At 31.9% G+C, this 13,169-nt stretch overlaps 1 protein-coding gene across 1 annotated transcript; it reads right to left on the reverse strand.

Annotated features, from left to right (window-relative positions):
• Window positions 1-1,572: 1,572 nt before the first annotated feature.
• LOC129005071 (uncharacterized) lies at window positions 1,573-12,350 on the reverse strand. Its single transcript, XM_054433863.1, has 2 exons — window positions 12,219-12,350; window positions 1,573-2,845 (listed from the first exon to the last, which is right to left on the reverse strand). Exons 1-2 carry the CDS (start codon window positions 12,270-12,272, stop codon window positions 2,069-2,071), a joined length of 831 nt encoding a protein of 276 aa, XP_054289838.1. The 5' UTR covers window positions 12,273-12,350; the 3' UTR covers window positions 1,573-2,068.
• Between the last annotated feature and the right edge of the window lie 819 nt (window positions 12,351-13,169).

Genomic DNA, 13,169 nt, shown 5'->3' on the forward strand with positions numbered 1-13,169 from the left:
ATAAAATTTCTTGGATTGCATATAGATGATAAATTCAACTGGGACAGTCATGTTGAAAACGTTTGTAATAAAGTCAACTCAGGCATACATGCATTAAGACAGATGTCAAAATTTAGTAGTTTAAAAACCTTAAAAATAGTATATCATTCCTTAATTGAATCACATATTTCTTTTGGGTTGTGTCTTCATGGGGGCACATCAAATTTTAACCTAAATAGCATTCTGGAACTTCAAAAAAAGCAATTCGCATTATGTTAAATAAAACTAAAGTCAAAAACATCCGCAAAAGATCAGTTTAAAGAAATAGGAATTATGACTGTTTTTAGCTTATACATTTATCAAATAGCCCTTTATATTAAATCAAACCATGAATGATTGCCAAAATTGAACTCTTTTCATACATATTCAACCAGAAAAGGTAATGAATTGGCGTTCAACGGACATAACTTATCGGTTTATGAAAAAATTCCATCTTATAGTGGTGTTAAATATTTCAATAGCTTACCTGACAATATAAAAAATATAAGTAATTTTAATTCATTTAAAAAACGTTTGAAATTATTTCTCACCAACAGACCCTTGTATAAATTAGAAGATGTTTTCCAACTTCCTGAAATTAGATTTTTTTTATAATAACAATATTCTTTGTAAGTAGTCTTAAGTTTAATATTGTGTTTTTATAACTGACTCCATTCTGTACAAAATGTGCAATATGAATAAAGTTATTTTGATTGATTGATATTAATGTAGGTCTAGGTAAGACCTAGACCCAGAATCGATCTACAGTAGTTATTTAGTTTGCTTGTTTGTGGATATTTTTTAATTATATTTGCAAAATGTATTCATTTCATACTGAACTATTAACAATAAAATATCTACAAAAACAAAACAACAAACTCAAACAATACTTTTTAATTTTATATAATTAAAACTATCTGTTACCCATGGGCATCACCCCGTTTGACTTCATAAATATTAATAAAACCATTGATTGGTAAGTTAAGCTGAAATAAACAAAACAGAATACAGTAATACAAACAAATAATCACACCTAATTTTAATAAGGTAATAAATTTAAAGAATAACGTACAACAAACCTTCAGACAAGGTGAATTTCCATTTACCTGGTTGGATTTTCACTAAAATGCTGTCAGATTTATTTCATATTTACATAAAATTAATTTTAATGAACAATTATGCTTACTTCTTTTACAGTACACAGAAGGTAATGAATTGGTTTAAAATAAGTAATAATTTCAGATGGATTTATACTAACCAACTTTATTTAAGTCTTGATTTTGGGTAGGGTCTAAAAATTAGCGTACTCTTTTGTAATAAACACAATACAGCCAAATGGAAGAGGCCCAAGTTTTATTTTTAAGCATTTTTTTGACTTTCCGTAACCATGGGTTGATATACAACTAATGTTTAAACGACCAAACAAATTTTTAACATTTGGAAACAAACATTGTTAGTCTTATTTGCGATATTCTTTACAAATCAACAAAGCTAACTAATAGAAGAAAATAGTCTAAACAGTGTAGGATTCGGGATATTTATTAAAACACAATATAACAAACTAAACAATGATTTAATGACATTCTAAAATTGTAAACATACTTTGTAACCTTCAACGGATTTTTTTCATTCGAGTAAAATTATACTATTTTAATCACAACCAAACTAATACTTTGTACTTTGCAGCCTACGATAATTAACAAAAAGTAAATTATAGTTAGACATTATATACTGTAATTGTTATTAAATATACATACCAAGACTTACAGTACGAAATTATTGCCATTACCTTAATGTAAAACTGAATCATAAAGGGTTGTAACCACTAAACCTCGCGCAGCATAAGTGATTAAAACTAATAATTAGTTATTTGAAAATCAAAATGAGTAATGGATGATTTTATAATGTAATATTGAAAAAGCTATAACATTTCAGTCGGCATAGGAACTTCGAAGTTTGTAAGTCACAACACGTAATCATCAAATGAATTATGTATCAAATTAAGTATGTAAAAGAATAAAAAAATAATAAAATTTCGTTAAAATAAATACTAATTCTTTGGTGGGTTAATTTGGGCAAGAATACCTCTCAAAGCAGTTAAAACACGTTCGTCATTTTGTCTAACAGCTTCATTAAACCTTTCAAGCAGATCGTCGACTCTGGATGGTGCAGGCGGTTGATCTCCCTTGTTTGAAGAACTATCAGGATCTTCCCTTTTATTAATCTCTTTTGCTTCAACCCTGGGTCCTGCTCTAGACTGAACCGCATTTGCTGTTTTATTTCCAATGTCTTTGATTCGGTTTTTTAAAGCTACTTCAACCAGAACAGCGCCTAGATTAGCCTGGGAAAATTCAGATGCAGTAGTGTTTAGAAGAGTTGACGCTATTTTTGTTCCGTCTTCAATATTGGATTGTATATTTCCTGGAGGAACTTGTGATGTTTTGTACTTGATGGAGTTTGCTCCTTTCCTGGGACTGATACCAGCTGCTTCACTGACCTTGATCGCCTCCTCCAGCCCTGTCCCAGCCACTCTGGCAGGGGTGGAGATGATGGTGGCTCCGGCCTTGACTCCCTTGCCAATGGCATTCACACCATCCCTCAGCAACACCCTCCTGAAATTCTCAGCTGCTTTGTCTATCCCTGCATTGCTTCCTCCCGGGATGGGGATAGCCTTGGAAAGCCCACCTGGTGGTCTTTGTAACGTGTCAAATATTGGAGCGAAAATGGCTGTGAATCCACGGATCAACTGCTTTGAAGCAAAAGACAGATCATCTCCAAGCCTATTGGCTATCTCTTTGCCCTCACTAGGAGGAGATGTGACTACAGTCTGGAAAAAACAAAAACAAATAATTTAGGAAGAGTCATTATAGTATTGTAAGATGACTATTTTTATAAAATAAAATATAGACTACGCAGAAACTAGTCAGGGGTTACAAAACAGCGTTTAGTTTTTCTATACTAATGAAACAAACTTGATGTGGTAAGTTTTATGGGAGCCAGTAAAGTAAATGGATAAAGGGCGCAGGCCTAAATACTTATAACTAAACAGTTTAACTGTGCAAGTAACTGGGTAGTGTAAATATTTCCGGTATTTTAGTATAACACACCATTGGATGGCTGTAAAACGGCACAGGTTTCCGTCAGCGTAACCGTTAAGTGCGTAAGCTTCTAAACACTACCAAAATAAACGTTTTCAGCAATCTGACACGTACTTTTCCGTTTAAGCTTGTCAACAATGTTTACAATGGGTGAGTAATGGGAGTAGCTATGATATTTCATAGGGAAAATCATGAAAGTTGCAATACCTTTTAAACCCGTATTTTTTATCAAGGGGTGTTGTACCATTTTGTTAAGGAATATAAGACCAAATCATACTAAACTTTTAATAAAATCGGTCAAGCAGTTTTCAAATCAGGGCGCTTTGTTATTTTATGAATTTTTCATGGGCAAATTACATGAATTACAATAACTTTTGAACCGTAATTTATACAGCAATGGGGGTTGTGCCTAAAATGGAAATGTAATTAACATATGTTTGTTTACAATATTTGTAAACATCTCAGTTCTTTGTTTATCATTTAAAATAAAGGTTCATCATCTATTCCTTTCTGTTTCTTATCTTAATCTTTTTACAAATACAAATACACCCAATTGATACATTTTTAATAAACTGTAGGGTTATGGTCTTAATAATGTCAGAAATGCCAAAGTGTTCAATTAGTACCGGTATGATTAAGCAGACTATTCAAACAATCCTACTCACAATGCTGATTATCGAATGGATTTCCTTATTGGCTGACATTGGTTTTGTATAAAACGATCTGAATTTCGGCTTTAAGTTCGGTGTAAAGGTTTTCTGTCAAATTCACTTGCAAAAAAAACAACTAAATACAAGGTAATGTCTATAACATAGTTAGTAAAATAGAAAACCAAGTTTTTAATTGTAACTTGTGTTGGACGGTTTATTAATACAGCTAGGTCATATATTTTTTCTCATTAGATTGTGCTACATATATATTTTCAAAGGTTTTAAGGTGGTTTTTTCCGAACCAAGCTTAAACATTAATTGTTTCCAGTTAATTCGTCATCTTAACAAATATTTCATAAGTAAAAAGTTTCATTTCTTAAGCTCACATGATGCTAAGGCCCAAGGTTAGCACACTTCAACAACTGAGAGATTGATCTTACTCTCACTTGCTCAAACCAAATTCCTCAAGTGAGCAGATTACTGGTACCTACTGCAACGGGCCTTACAATTTGTAGCTTACTCAATCCCAGAAACTGTAATTCAATAATTAATTATAAGCGTGACCACTAAGACTTAATATTACCTCAAAGATTTGTTGATAGGTCATGGTCAAAGTAATTGTTTTGATGTAAGTTTTCAGATTCAAGTAATGATGGATCACGGTTGTAATAAAGGAAAGGTTCATTATCTGTATAATTGCATTAGGCTAATTAACTTTTATTATCGTAGGGTATTTGTGCAATAATGTGCAACTGAAAATTATGATTTTTACTTGTATTGAACCTATCTTGCAGCCTCAGCCATACAACTTATAATTTGTGTCAATGATGGGGTATTAAAGTTGGTATTAGCAAATTATATGATACAGGGTGTTTTTTTAATGCAGTCAAAATTAAAAGTAGCCTACTGCTGTAAGACATGGTGGAAGGGCCACCATGGCTGTAAGACATATTTTAATGACAAAACAAGCTTATATGTTGGAATCCCTGCCTTCGTTACTTTATTATTACCGATCAGCTGATGTGCATGTTTGCATTGTAAATATAACCCATACAGGCGTATCCCCAAGCTCGAAGAGTTATAAGAATACGTTAAAAGTAAATTATTGGTTTTATACCAAGAAAAGTTTAAAATTGCGATTGCAGGAGTGGTTCCAGTACCTAATAAATCAACTATTATTGACACATACAAATTTATGGAAACCTGATTCGAGGTAAAAAAATCCCTTAAGGCCGTAAACTTACAATACATTCTCTATTTGAGCTTGTGAAACACCATGTTATCATTAAAATATGTCCCACACAGTACTTTAAATTTAGGTTGTGTTTAAAAAAACGCTCTGTATTATGCATTTTAAAATCAATCTAATCAAAGTGATAAGAATCACAAAATATTAAAAAAGTTATTTAAAACATAAATTTGATTAGTTTTGTTTTAAGTAACACCAAGCTGAGATCTTTAAAATTGATGTTTGTTGAAAATCAATACAAGAAAGAGCTTTTCATAACTTCCTCTTTAAATAAAAAAGATTGGTTATTATTCTAATTGTTACAGACAAAGTATACAATCTAGGCATTCTATACATTGCCTGAAGATTTTATATATGTAAAGTATGAAATGGAGGAATATAACGATAAGATTGTATACACTGACTAGGCATTGTGGAATTGTGGATAATGCCTAGGCATGGAGATGGGGACGACATATTGTATAGAATGCCTACATAGGCTAAGCATGAAATAAATATATTTGTTTAAAAAACCTTCATTTACTTTACAGCATTATTTTAAAATACAAAATATATGACGATATTGTAAAGTATTTTTTTTACAAATAAATATCCTTTTTAGTTTAGTTCAAGTTAGTTTAATTTAAACTATACAGGCTTATGCCTAAAAATGAATCAAACGTCTCAAAAAGTATTTTAGAATTAAATATTTTGTATATGGTTAGATTAGGGATTAGATTTGGTAATGCAACAAAACAAGGAAGCGAAAGTCTAAAACTAATTCTACAACTGTGTGTTTTATACTTTGACTAGGCAAAGTATATGTAATGAGCTTTATTTTATACTTTGCCTGATTCATTTTAGGTATTTTATACAGTAGAAACATATTATATACTTTGCCGGTGACATAACCAAGTAACAGAACTTGCTGTCGAATGTCACATTTTATTATGTATACTAATTAAATTTTTAAACTTTCCCAATTTGAGCCAGTCATTTCTTAAATTGCAAATTCTTTAGTCTTTTCTTAATTGATGTCCTAAAACACAACTAATTCCACTGTTGTTTATTGTAAATTTCACAAAAGCTAATGCTTGCTGTTAAAACGTATCCATATATAAATCCCAAAGTACCCATGAACTTTTGAGAAAACTAAAAGTCACACCCCCATAAACCATATACAGTACTTCAAATGTTCATCATGACGAGAAACGTTGCGCAAAACTATCCATTATTTCATAAATTGCCCTTTAAGGTCGTAATTCCTTTCTGAAGGGAACTTTTCATATACCTAATGTTTCAAATACTTCAGCTGTACTTATTTGTTTGTTATTCTTTCAATTTATTGCCTTAAAATCAGGCGTGATTGATTTGTTTGTATTACTGTATTCTGTTTTCTGTCAAACTAACAAACACATAAAATTAACATTTATAATAATAGTAAGATAAGATAAGATTGCATTATTATTTTGAATACCTAAACAGTTCAATAAAAATTACTCGTACCTATGAAAGTTATGACTTGTGCTTGAGCCAAAAGAACTCGTACATAATTTACCTTGTCACGTTCAGTTTTGATTGACTGTTATTATATGCCTTAACGTTATTAGTTACACGTAGTTATAGGTATTGAGAAATATGTTTGAGCTTATCACTTTTTAAAATTTTTATCAAATAAAACATTTTACTTTTCAATAAATTTTTAGGTTTATAAAATTTAAAGTTCGACTCAATAACACATTTTACGTAGAATACAAGTTTATATTACTCGTTGTCAACATGATCCTGCAAACTTAAATTAATCAATATGGAACAGTTGTTCAGTTGACTTTAGAATTATAATTTACTAATTCGCAAACGTCTTGAAACATAACTCTCGCTAAGTTCTTAAGAAACAGAAAATTAAAGACCTTAAGATAATTCTACATTCATGAATTCGAGGTATAAGCTTTACTTCAACTCGAATAAGTAATGCCTGTCTTACAAGGAAAACAAATGAGGGATTGAAGAAAAGTGTTTTGTTACAATGTTGAAGCAGCAAATCCACCTGCTCTCGGCTCAATAATTAGATACAGGACACCTTCATTATACGGAAATTGGTGTCATTAAAACAGTGACGGGGACCGGTGTTGTTTCAAGATGAGTTCCGCTTTGTCTTAAGATTATTTCGTAAGGAAAGATTCGCACAGTCATGATTAGCTTAGCAATTTACTTGTAGAGTTCAAGTTGTGAGATTCCATTCTCAGAACTGTTACGCAACTGTTTCAGACACAACTAAACATTTCTGATGGATGAACAAGTTCACGAGAAATAATCATTTTAATTTACAAGTTATGAGTTAATTAACTTTTACTAAGCTCAGATTTAATTAACATTGTTTGCCCCGTCATGTACTAAAGGACATTACACTATGGATTTTTTATACATGATTTTAGCGTATTTCCTATAGGGAAGTAGCTATTACCGTAGGTGGCATGGTAAGACCTAGGCCCGGGACCGATTTACTTTTTCATTTTGATGTCCCAAAAGGCCAAAAACACCATTCGTTCAAATTTTTATATATGTATATATATACTAGCAGAGTACCCGTCCTTCGTACGGGGTTGGCATATGTATAAGTATATTATGCTTATTGCAGATTTTCTCAAGCTTTGCGTTTGCAATGGGGGATGACACAGTTTAATAAAATTTGCTTCTTTAAATTTACGGTATACTATAGTATTACACATCTACCATAGCCATAATGTTCTACCACTTAACCTAAACAATAGAGAAAAATAAATTATTGAAAATTCTCAAAATATCACAGATTATTTATAAATTTAAAAACATAAACATAACTATAAACAATCATACTTTGACAGTTCTCATTGCGTATCATAGTTGAAATTAGCTGTTTTCATAAATGCAAAAAATAACAGTGATGCGCACCCTGTTGGTAAATCTTATAACTTTTTAGCTTTTGTATATCATAGAACCAACTTTTTAGTTGAAACAGCTGACTAAATTCTTTAATTCCCTTTTAATATGAATACTCATAAGGTTAACATGGGGAACTGCAGAGCCACTGGGGCGGAGCCCGAAAAGATTTTTGAGATAGAAATATGCCTATATGTTTATCGGGAGTGTGAGCTATCATCATGCCAAATTTCAGCCCAATCCGTCCAGTAGTCAAAGCGTGATCGAACTTCAAACAAACAAACAAACAAACAAACACACAAACTTTCACATTTATAATATTAGTAAGATATATAGATATATATATATATATATATATATATATACGTCCGTGAACGCGATAACTTGAGTAATTTTTGTCTGATTTTGGTGAAATTTGGTTTAAAGGTGTAAGGCGGGATAAACTTGAATGAGTTCGCGAACCAGCATGATCGTACCATGGGAACGGGGTTTTACGGGGGGTTTTATTGGGTAAAAAATGGTTTTTCTCATTTTTGACCCTCAAAACACAAAATTTCTTTATTTCTCTCTAGACCTTTTTAAAGAGCTTAAAAAAACAAATAATTTGGTATATCAAAGTGTTTTTGTACAGTTATTGGTAACAGAGAAAATTCAAAAAATTGTAAATGTAAAATTCCCATACTATTATGGAGAATATTGTAAAATGTTGTAGTTTGCTTGTTTATGGATATAGTTTGATCAAATTTGGCAAATTTATTTATTTTATACTAAGCTATTAATATTTTACAAAAAAATACAATTTATTAGTTTCCTTGTTGCAGCAAACCTAGGTACTCATTAAACCTAATGTTATTTAAAAAGGTTTAGTTGAAAATGAATTCAGACAAATGGAAATTCGCTTAGTCGGCAGGTATGCTGCGGCGGGGGTATTTTTATTTAGCCAGTTGAGTGTGATTACTGTGTTATTCAAGTTTATGAACCTTTATTTGACAATTTCAGGAGATTGGTGATTGTAAAAAACAGTTTAATTAAAAGGAATTTAGAAACCTATTATTACTGAAAAAGTGTTGAGGGCAATTTTTATTGTTTTGTCATATCAGTTAATTACGGTTTTTATGGTAATCTTTGTATATTTAAAAACATGTGTTTTTCTTCTCAGAGTTCGTTGGCTCTTCTAACAGACCGATTTCATGATTGAGCTTTCAAATTGAAGGTATGCCGCACAGATTTCACATAGGCATCGGCATATATTTATATACTGTAAGCCCTGTTACTCAGCTAAAAACCATAAATTTGATATATTTTAGAATTTTTACTTCAATTTGAGATATATTTCACCAATTATAATTGTTATTTTTGTTAAGCTTTGTACATTACAACTAAATTTACAGTTCTACTGGATTTTATCTATGCTAATAAATTGGTGAGTTGTTGGAAAGCTTAATGTGTGTATAGATTTGCAAATAATTATGATTCATCTGATCATATGGAACATGTGTTATATGTTATTAATTGAACAGCTAATTTTTGTATTGTTATTTCCTTCATTTTTCTTTGTTTACATTTTGTTGATAACAATTTGCATTTTTGGAAGCAAGCATATTATATTGTGTACTATTTTCCTAGAGACCGTTGTATTTAACCACAACAAGCTCATTTGATAGTTTATGAATAAAATTTGCATAGATACATGACATTGGTATTTTACTAAAGCTGGTTGGGATACAGTCTGGATACAGCCTGAAAATTTACATGCGAGAGCAAAAAATAAAGAATGATTAAGTTTGTATTTATTTTTAATTCAAATTTTACTTTTTATTGTTCAAGTTAATATATTATATAATTTTTTAATCTTCTAATGATGCAAAGTTTGTATTCTAGATCTGGTCAAAACAGCTTACAAACTAAGGATAAATATTTGTTTAGAGGATATTAGGAGAAGAACAAGCCAAGGGTCAAGGAAGTTGGTTAAAATGGAGGTTATTAGAAATTTACTTTAAGCTTAAGGGGATTCAAACGTTATCAAGAGTCACAACAGCTACATACAAACATCGTTAATAATAAAGATTTATTTACTTTATTTACTCAATCTACATAACAGTCTCCTGACCAGCAGAGAACAGCACTTTAGACCACTGATCATACCTGACAATGCCCCCAGGCCCGCGGTTTGCATGTAATTGCGCCCCTCTCCACTTACATTGTGGGTAAACTCATCCCTGCGCCCCCAACAAACCTCTTGCTCGAACTGAGCCCACCGGGCCCATTTACAAAAGCAGTCCTGAATGCCCCAAAAAACAACACTGTCCATCAATAAGCCCAGTTACATACATTGACTGGTTACGCACGTTAGGTACCATCAAAGCCTCCTCTAATACGTACAAGACCGTGGCGTTGGTGTGAGGTAATGCACTGGCCCGCATATTCCCATGGTAATAAGAAACGTTTAAACATACACATTGTGCCCACCATGACTCTTCATGATAAACTAGTATAACAGCTGTTACAGTAGGTGGGACTGTGGTGTTGCCACTTTTTGCGGTCTTCTATTGGAGGATGCTATATATGTTGTCACAGGTGTTAAATTCATTTTAATAAGTCACTCCTACAGTACTATACCGGGTGTTTCAAAAATCGGTTTACCAAGTATGTGTATTTGTTAATTACACAAATAATAAATCAATTTTGTTCATACTAATTTTATTTAAACTGAATTTACACTTCACATAGGTTATAAACTTAAAAGAATTGTTCAAAATGCCTTATCTTAAATGCATTTACCAACGACCGTTTTTTAAAGTAGCCGTTTCAGTACAGTTCTTAGAATTGAAAAATATCTCATAACAGCATTGTTTACTTTCATAACAGCATAGTTTTACTCATAACAACATGGGTAACGGACCAATGAGGTTCAAGGATTGAGAGAGGAGAAGCAAAATTTTTATGATTCGAAATTCAACTAATCAACTGTTCAGGTCAATTTAATTGTTGATTGGTGCAATTAGTATTTTGATACAATGTTTCATTGCATTTAGAGGTCAGTGGCAATTAGAGGTTATAAACAAAAACATAACCTCTCTTAGAAGTTATGAGTAGTGATTTTTAGTAATTAAAAAACACCGTCGTCGTAGGTAAAGTACGGTAGTGTACGCAACTCGCGTAAATAGTGTTAACGATACTCGTAGAAGTTTTTAAGGCACTCGCCAAGGCTCGTACCTTAAATTTTCTACTCGTGTCGTTAACACCATCTTTACGCAATCGTTGCGTTTGCGTAAACTACTATTTTCACATAATTTTTTTGTACCCTTGTAACAATCTTTTTGCATAGATTTTTATTGTTGCTAATTAAGCCTTGAAATTATCTTGCAAATTGATTGGCCCCCAAGGCCCTGCGATCTTACGACTTTTATGTTTTGGGATCATAAAAAATGCCAAACGCTTTTATGTTCTGCAATTGAAAGCAGCCATCGCAAGAGAATTTGAGGCCTTAAAACAACAATAAAAATCTATTCAAAAAAATTGTTACTAGTGCAAGAAAACGCTGTAAAAATGCATTGAACAATTATTTTAATTTTACAACTTATGTGTAGTTAAATTAGGTTTTAATAAAATTATAATATAAATAAGATTTATTTATTATTTGCTTCAAACAAATACACTTACTCGGTAAACTGATTTTTGAAACCCGTGTTGATTTGTTTTCATGGAGGAGATATAGTAGCCTACTAAGTAGGCCTAATGTTTGAAAAAAAAACTGTAAAATCAAGCTAACAAACAATAAGTGAGTACCTACCTAGTTAACTTCTACACCAGTGGTAGTGGTAGTATTAGAAACTTAATTACTGTACCGAAACAATTAATTGATCATCAATCAGTAGTGTTAAAGTAAGGCTGTCATTGTATATGTTTACTATTTTCTCATTGGGGGTGAAGATGACTGGAGTTTAATCAGAATTAAAATTGACTAGGTACCGGTATTGAACTTGGTTTATACTTGTTTACAGGTATTACTCTGTCTCTTAAATGAGAACAGTGTAAAAGGGATAGTCCCTGAACAGGATTGAGCCACAAATATCATACTACATTTTTTTTACTAAAAGAAACTGATTTTCAAAACAATAATATTGCTTATGATAATACAAGAACCTGTATTATAGAGGGACTATTTATTTTGTAAAAGATACAAGATAATTAAAACCATAATTAGAATTGTACCAGCATTTGCATAGTGTATTGCTAAAATACAAACTTCAACAACCATCAAATTACAATACAAACAGAACATAAGACTAGGATATACCTGACCTGTATAAGACAGAGAGCGAGGAACACAGCCACATAGTTGCTGAGTGTAACCATCCTGTAGCTGACACACAGGATCACTAAACAGCGAGCACTGAGCAATGCTTGACTGCCTCACTCACACTACACGTCTCACGTCTCAAGGTCAACCGGTTTTTTTATAAAATCTAATCACTCTTGTCCATTACGCAGTGAGGAAATCCCTGAAGTAATCGTGAACATTAAACCTACCTCTTCAAGCATGTAAAGTAGTCACAGTTGCCTTAAAAGCCCCATCGTTGTTTAGAGTTTGTGAAGCTTTTGCAGCATAGCTGTTAAACCATGGTTGTTTGTTCTTAAGTTTGTACAGTACTGCTCGTTTTCTTGGAGGTATTTTACTGAATATTAAGAGCTAGTTTTTCCTTTGAGTCATGAAGCAGATCAAATTGAATGTGACTTTTGCAAGCAGAGTGCATCATCACTGGCTATGAGCCAATTGATAGCATTGCAAGCCCATTGTAATCATTTCACAACTGCACTGAATGGATACCATCACTTTGTCATTAAACCTTTAGGCTACTAACTGTTTACAAATGATAATAATAGATTAGGCCTATTATTTTTTTTTAATATTTATAATATTATGTATACACTCAGTTCTTTATTTAACAAAAAATCATCTACTAGACTAGAACTTAAACTTAGCAGAATCGTTTTTTCACTTATTTTCCTCCACTTCTCTCATTCACTTCTTTCATGTTAAATGTAAACCATTGTGCTAATGGCAGACCATAAAAATTGCACACTTAAACAGCACCTTTTTCTTATTCCTAGTTATCTTCTCAATACAAGGTAATAATTTAAAACTTAAAAAAGGTCCCCAGACACTGTTTCAATATGTTCCACCAAGGAATAAATAGTAGTAAGATGGTTCACCACAAATCAAGCTACACCAACATTATATTAAATTTAAAA

Source organism: Macrosteles quadrilineatus, unplaced genomic scaffold (assembly GCF_028750875.1).
Source record: "Macrosteles quadrilineatus isolate MER2022 unplaced genomic scaffold, UCM_ALF_1.0 Scaffold_15__1_contigs__length_3749704, whole genome shotgun sequence".
NCBI lineage: Eukaryota > Metazoa > Arthropoda > Insecta > Hemiptera > Cicadellidae > Macrosteles > Macrosteles quadrilineatus.

Excerpts from the sequence above, each read along its gene's own strand:
- LOC129005071 (XM_054433863.1), bottom strand. The coding sequence starts at position 12,272 with ATGGTTACACTCAGCAACTATGTGGCTGTGTTCCTCGCTCTCTGTCTT. Across the intron at positions 2,846-12,218 it reads TCGCTCTCTGTCTTATACAG|ACTGTAGTCACATCTCCTCC; the intron begins GTCAGGTATATC and ends TGTTTTTTCCAG.